This window comes from Nicotiana attenuata, chromosome 5 (assembly GCF_001879085.1).
Source record: "Nicotiana attenuata strain UT chromosome 5, NIATTr2, whole genome shotgun sequence".
NCBI classification, from domain to species: domain Eukaryota; kingdom Viridiplantae; phylum Streptophyta; class Magnoliopsida; order Solanales; family Solanaceae; genus Nicotiana; species Nicotiana attenuata.
This window is the reverse complement of record NC_031993.1, coordinates 22491032-22498655: the sequence shown is the minus strand read 5'-3', so window position 1 is coordinate 22498655 and position 7624 is coordinate 22491032. Positions and strand designations below refer to the sequence as shown.

At 36.1% G+C, this 7624-nt stretch overlaps 1 protein-coding gene across 2 annotated transcripts; it reads left to right on the top strand.

Annotated features, from left to right (window-relative positions):
- LOC109225481 (non-structural maintenance of chromosomes element 4 homolog A-like) lies at positions 459 to 4992 on the top strand. Of its 2 annotated transcripts, none has more exons than XM_019390153.1 (7): positions 459 to 1012; positions 1927 to 2007; positions 2809 to 3061; positions 3145 to 3235; positions 3636 to 3852; positions 3926 to 4028; positions 4529 to 4662. In XM_019390153.1, the coding sequence occupies exons 1-7, from the start codon at positions 724 to 726 to the stop codon at positions 4563 to 4565; spliced, it is 1071 nt and encodes a 356-aa protein (XP_019245698.1). In that variant the 5' UTR covers positions 459 to 723; the 3' UTR covers positions 4566 to 4662. The 2 variants fall into 2 exon arrangements, with proteins under 2 accessions (XP_019245698.1, XP_019245697.1); XM_019390152.1 differs by having other exon boundaries at positions 461 to 1012; positions 3937 to 4028; positions 4529 to 4992.

Here is a 7624-nt window from a genome sequence, read left to right as displayed (position 1 = left end):
TTCTTAGGGGTCGGCAGTGGGGCTACACTTGGTTTCACGGTTGTTGAGAGTACTTGCTGATGTCGATCCTTTGACAGCGAGCGTGACTCCCGAGATCTGTTCAATCCTCTTGTTTGTTGCTTGACCTATTGTGCTGCAGGGTTAGTATTAAATAGTATAATTCAGTATTTTCAGATGTACCCAACCCTCCGACTTTGAAATTATGAAATTCTAACTTTTTAAAATACTACTATTTAGTTTCTTACTATTTCATTGTTGAGAAAAAGCATGTTGTAATCTAAAATACTGTAATTAAATTACTATATTTTTTCGAAAATTTCGACCACGATTAGTCTAATCTTTTTTCCTGGTTGATTTGAGGTCAAAGAGGATTCTCTGTATAATTTATTAAGTAAAAGGGTACTGTTTCAAACCTCAGAAAGTTAAGGGGCTAAACAGAAATCTCCCAACATAAATTCATTGAGAAAGAAAAACTAGAAAAGAAAAAAAAAGATCTCTTACTCGGAGCGCGCGTTTCTAATATTTCAACACTTACATTCAAAATTTGAAAATTTTCTGGGTTCTTACATTGGCTCCAGAAAGTTTCATTTCTAGGGCTCAATTTTTAACGATTTTATCTCTAATTCTTCAAAAATTCAAAATAAATTCATATTGTCAATTTCTTCCGAATATCTGCTTGATAAATCACCTTTTCCTCTTCTTGGATGCTTAATTGAAAAAGCTATGGTTCGCATTGTGAAACGTGAACCTGTGAATACTCGAAGTAGCGGCGGAGTATCGGCGAGCACTAGCAATGGCCATAACGACGGTTCTGTAGAGGTAGAAGCTGCTGGACGACGTCGTTTAGAGCTTCCCGAAGAAACTACGATCCTAAAAGGCGAAAAAGTTAGTACTCGTATTCGTCAAAATAGAAGAGCAGAGAGTAATGGAGGAGTATCAACAGAAGAAGACACTGTTGGACTACGCAGAGTTCTTCGATCTCATTATCTCTCCGTTAAGTCTCGTATTTCTGGTAATTTCTCTTCCTTTCCCTCAAATTTTTATTTTTATTTTTTATGTTTATAAAGTGTAACCTTATTTTCCTTGATTTTGTGAATATTTGAATGTGTATATAATATGTAAGATCTACGCATGTTATTGTAGCCCATACTTTTTATTAGTGATAGTGGAATAAACCATCAAATAAATCGGCAATCAGTTCAAAAAATAAAGAGAGAATTTTGAAATATGTCGTCTAAAATAAGTTACTGACATTTGTGTGGTTGTAAGTCATCTCATTAAGGTAAAATTGGGAGTTTAGATTTAAATTGACTCGAAATATATAAATATCCTGCGCTTTCTTGGATAGACCGAAAAGAAAAGTGTGCCACATAAATTGGAACAAATGGAGTATTAATGTAACAGCTGGAAAGTTAGTTCAGTAGAGAATGTCACAATTTGGAACTGGAATAATTTAATGAATTTAAATTATTGAAAGATATGTTATTTGTAGGAAAAATCAAATTGTCTCAACATTTTGAGACGTTGAATGTTGAGATGTTGAGAAGTGAAGAATATGTGATGTAAATTGTACCGGAAGAAGTACTTTTATATTATACATGTACACTCACACAAATTAAAATATCATAGTCAAAGAAAAGTTCAAATAGTTATTGTCATGAAAAATTGGGACAAAGAGTAATTTATATGTGCAGTTTAATGGTTCCTATTTTCCATTGAAGTTCTGTACTTAGCAAAGGGTTTGTTTCCCCTCTGTTTTTGAAAGCTATTTTTACCTTGAAAGGACCTTAATGTTTATATTCTTTGGAGGCTACTGTTGCTGATTGATTTCTCCTCTGTGCTAAAAGTACTCCGTATTTTTTATTATACATTGTGGTTACAGATTTTCTATAACGGATTGTAATTGGTCAAATGCCGTGCTTGCAGATGAGAGAGATGATATATCAAAAGTTGATTCAGATAAATTCAAGTCAATAATTGAGGAAGTCGAAAGACTACATCAGCGTGGTACTGATTCCGTGTCTTACTTTTTGGCGTACTGATACTATCTCTAGTTAATTTTTTTGCTTGTGAAGAGATGCATGCTTATGTCGTATTGTCATATGTCAATTGGGTGCCCTCCTCCCTAACGTATTGCCCACTCTGTTTTTGGAGAGTTCAGCAAAATGTTTTGGTTATGTCTACCAAGGTGCCTAGAATTTTGGATGAAGAATTATCTACGGAGAAATTTCTTGCATCCTCCTGGGATTGATATTACGATTCTTTAATCCTCATTTCAGTTTTTATTCTTATTTGTGTTGAAATGTTAGGGATTCAACTCTGGTGGTGTCTCATCAAATAAAAGTCTTGTACTGTATCCATGGTATTTTTGAGCTCGTAAAAAAATCTAATTATTTGTGTGAAAACAATTAAAATTTATTCTAAGTGGTTAGAGAGCTCAACTTTGTTTCCCTATCCCCCAATTTCAGTTTCATGTATTTTGCATCTTTTCCTGTCTGAGTATTATAACAAGTAAAATTACACTGCTTCTCAACATATCTGAGGTAATAATGACTGTTTGCAAAATGTGTTCTTGTTTTTGGCGAGCAGATCCGATGGACCTTTTGACTATTTGCTTCGAACTCGGAGTCTGAACAGTTCTAGCTTGATAATAGTTTACGGTCAAACATTTTGGATGTATTTAGTTTGCCGAGGATCACAACAATTAAGCTATTTTTTTGGGCATATTTAGATGCTTTATTTAGAATATTGATGATCGAATGTTCTGGCTTCACTTAATGGGTTGTATTTTAACTGGTTGACATACAGTACAAAAACCTAGGGAACAGGTTGCGGATGCAGAAGCCCTGTTGGACATCACAAACACGCTGGTGACTTCGGTGAAGGCCCACGGTAATGAAGGAGTGACCCCTTCAGATTTTGTTTGTTGCCTACTAAGGGACTTTAGTCAAGAAGGTGGATCTAGCAGTATAACTGGAGAGGATAGGGACTCTATCCGCTGGAAGTACATTGGCTGTGTAGTCTCTCATGTTTTCAGGAGTGCTTCTGGTTGCTGTACAATGTAGGTGCCGAATACTCTCTCCTCTCCCTTGTTTCCTACCAATTTGTGTAACAAAACAGTTGTGAATATTGAACTTTTTACAGGATAGGGCCTATGAATACTGAAGTGAAGCAACGCAAGCCTGTCGTTCACAGAAAGCGTGTGAGGCCAACAGAAAGTGAACACCCTGAGGAGGTATAACTTACATGCCCCTTTGCACGCTTCCATATAGAGTGGATGTAGCTTCAGGAAATTGCACTCACCTTAGGTGCCTTTATCAAAAGATGGTATATACTTCAAGCTAGAACATACAACGTATTTTTGTCTCCAACAAGTTTCTTTTAGAATATTTGAAACCTTTAAGTCTATGGATATTGGTGAATGCCCGAAATATTTTTAGCATTTTACTAGAACGGTACATGTGGTAGCTAGATTGTTTCCGCATTTTCGGTCTTGTTTCCTCTCTCTTTTTTCCCATGCAAGTTAGTCATTTTTCTTCCAGCTTCTCTAAACCACTAACAACTAACCAAAATCTTTTATTGCTAATTTTAATTTTGATGTCAATTGCATTTTGATTTGTTGTGATATATTTCAGCTTGAAGATACTGTTGATGAGGAGAAGACAGACACTGACAAGAATATGGCTACAATGTTTCAAATTCTAAGGAAGCACAAGAATGTCAGGCTTGAAAACTTAATACTGAACAGAAAGTGCTTTGCACAGACAGTTGAAAATTTATTTGCCCTATCGTTTCTAATTAAAGATGGACGAGCTGATATTACCGTTGATGAAAAAGGCTGTCATCTAATTTGTAAGTTTACCATGTCCATTTATTTCTCAAATTCATTTTACCTCTGCTTATTTCCTCTGACTAGAGTACCAAGTTTTACTGCAGCACCAAGGAATGGTCCTGCTGCTAATGCAGTCCTTTCTGGGGAGGTTTCTTACAGCCACTTCGTCTTTAGATTTGACTTCCAGGATTGGAAGGTATCTACATAATCTCTCAATTCCTAAAGACCATATGGATGACTTAGTATTGGTTTCTAATGCCTTTTCAATGATATTGACTTGTTATTACCACTCAGGTGGTTCACTATCTTCTACTAAAAAATGTGTATCCTGCACAACTCACTGAGGACCAAATTTGTAATGGCTTTATGTTTATGGTCTATTGCCAAAGATTAAAACGGTTTGGTTATCTAGCAAAAGTAGTCTTCAAGAAGTTTATTAATGACATTGTTGCATTTGCATAATATTACAAAGTAGGTGCATGAGTGATAGGGTCAAAAAGTAATGCTCAGTATAATCAATATTGTCATATAATTTTCTTCTGTCATATCAATGTGGAATGAATAACAATTTTTCTGTTTTCTGAAGCAGCTGTTTGTGTATAAGGATCGGAATAGTACAGTCTTGATACTCATTCTTGAACTTTTCAATCGCGTGATATTTGATCTGCCACTCTGAATTTGTTACGTCATATGCAGCTTATGTTGGGGACAGTTAATGCTGGAGAAGAACTAATGCCACACAGAACTGAAGCTGAGATACCGACCAATTTTCAACCAGCATCAACCTCTGAAGTAACTGAACGACCTGTGCAAACTACACCAATAAGGAAATTGACTAGGAATCGGGGTCTGGTTTTTCAGGAGCAGAGTGTTGTTGAAGAATCCCCAGAAAGTGACAATATCCAAGGAACTGCTGCTGACCGGAAAGGAAAGCGAAAACTGACATAAGATTGACTGGCTGCAACTTGTCAACTCTGAAGTGATGCAGGAAGAGCATTCTGCTATATTTGGGGGAATTCAGTATTATTTGAATTCGGCAGAGTTATCTTTTTGGTTTCCCTTTGGACCTCGAGGTACTTATTTTAAAAAAATGTACCTAATGTAGAGTTACCAAATGCACATTCTCTTGTCTATTATCTAATAATGGATGATATTGTACAGATTTTACCGTTGTAGTCATGGTGTCGCAGTGGTCACTAGGTACAGTTATTTTTCTATATGGATGATCAGCATAGATACACTGCTCTTTAAATTCACGAATCCCACTCGCTTTATTAGCACGGGAAATATAGGCATAATCATATTGTATTTTAGCACAAGAAGTAGCAAATACCATCTTTTACAACCAAATTAAAAATATGACGCGCACAACTAACATGGAAAATTGAGTTATAAAGTGGACAAATTCTAACTTTTAAATTTTTTGCTGCAGTAGTATCAAAATAAGCATTATCTAATGTGATAGTTAAAACTTTATCAGTATGACCATAAAATTGAACAATGTCTAGAATAGTAGCAGCAATATATGCTCCAGTGTGTTCTGAATCAATAAATTTTATAACCAATCATACGTTTTTGCATATTCCAGCTATGATCAGTTCAGTGACATGTAATAGTTAAATAGTCATTGCCATTAGGACTACGAGCTGTCAAGATGTGAGGTGCAGGTGGTGATGATCACCCCGGGGTATGCGCTAGCGCCCTTGATAGGCACTCCAGAACCAGCCAACGCTCGTGAAAACCCGGGTCGGTTAGTCCTCCATTCATTTGACCGGAGGTAGTCATTGCCATTAGTACTACGACCTATATCAGAAGTGACAACATTTTAAAATATAAGTGACAACACAATGTATATACTCAAGATAGTCACTTTGAAATTTAAAGGCAGAATACATGGACAGACACTTTAACTATCACAGAAATGTCACTTGAACACCTCAACTAAGCCATTTTCCACCGGAATACTTTTACTATACCTTTTCTGCACCAGTTTAACACGTCCGACTGACATGGTAAATAACGTGAACATCATTGCTTTTGAGCGCATGAACATTAAAAATATGCTGATAAAATATATTTTAACGGTACAATATAAACGGTAAAATTCATCCTTTCCCTATTATATAATTAAACCCTCATCTCTTTTACCAGTCCTAGTTCTTTACCATTCCCCCAAAAATCCAGCCCTATTTCTTCACCCTTTTCTTGATTTTCTTGTTTAAAAATTCTATTCTTCTCTCCATATTGAAAGTAGCCTCGCCGTTTGTGTTCGAATCATTGCTTAAGCTCTCAATTATGTCTCTCACACCAAGAGTCGATTCATGTCGGCGTGGTCATGAATGTCAATTGAAAACTTTGTGGTCTCCATCTAATCCTGGAAGGAGGTTCTGTGGATGCAAAATTGAAAAGGTAAGTAATAATTAACTACAATTAATTAATTTTTACTCCAGTTGTTGTTCCCATTTTAGTTTGAATAATTTTTTTTTTGAAGGACAAAGGTGGATATAATTATTTTAGTGAGTTGACGACGAGTTTCCTAGCCAAGCGAATAGGGTTATTTGGCGTTTGCTAAACAGGGTCAAAGCTTTTGAAGAAGAAAGGGCTCGAGCAAGAACATGGAGGAAGAAATTGGCTTCTATTATAGTAATAATGCTAATTATTTGGTTTGCTACTGTGTCGTCGATTGTTGAAGTTGTTGTGGTTTTGCTGGTGGTTGGAGTGTTTTGTGTCTTAGCTGCTGTATTTTGTGTCTTAGCTGTTGTATTTTGTGTTTGTAGTGGTGGTAGATATATTTTGCGTGTATCTAGTTTGTCTGGATGTAATTGTGGCATGTGGCCTTATTTCAATGAAATGAAAAAATTTCTGCAATTGCCTTTTGTGTATTGGTTCAAATATGGAATTCAAAGTGCTAAAATGTTAAAGTTGTAGCATGAACTCAACTGATAAGTCATAACAAATTGCATTCAATTGCCTTTAAAAGCACATATACGAATGCTTTAAACTGAGGCTAGCAATAGCATTTAAATTGCATTAACAACTAAAGTGTTTACAACACTAGTCACAATTCCAAACAACTAATAATGTGTTTACAACTTAAAGTAGTGCGAACTGGTGACCCTGAAAAGACACAATAATCAATTCAAGTTTGGATACTTAGCAAAATACATGAACTGAAACTCAAAATAGCACAATTCTAACACAACTATGGCGCTGGAGGGGCTGGACTTGCAACTGAAGAGGTTGTTGCTGAAGATCCAATTTGGTTTCTCCTGTTTGCACTTAGTTGTTGTAGCTGGGAAGTAGTTATAGCATTTCTGTCTTTAAACTTAAGCCCAGCAGGTTTAAATCCAAGATTAATATTGACTGCACTGATATCCTTTACAACCTTAGTCCCATATGATACAACTCTTTCACCTGAACTACCAGGCTGAAATTGACATAAAAGCATATAGATTAGTCATCAAATATGGTAGTAATAACAAATTGAAGTTGTAAATAGGCAGTCCTTACATTAATGATAGTCATTCCAATTGTAAGGTTGGTGTAACATCCAAAACCAACATTTCTTGACCTCTTCTGTCCATCAGATGGTGGTGCAGATTCAACACCTCTTCGCCTTGTTCCTTTTAACCCCAACAGTAAGTTTTCTAGGAGCAGATGGTGGAGGTGCATTTGGAAATGCAACCCTGCCAAATCTAATGTTGTTTCCCCTTCCTCTGCCACTACTTATATTAGTTGCTGCAGATTTTTGAGTTGCTTGACTTCCTTGGCTTTGTTGAGTTACTTGAGATG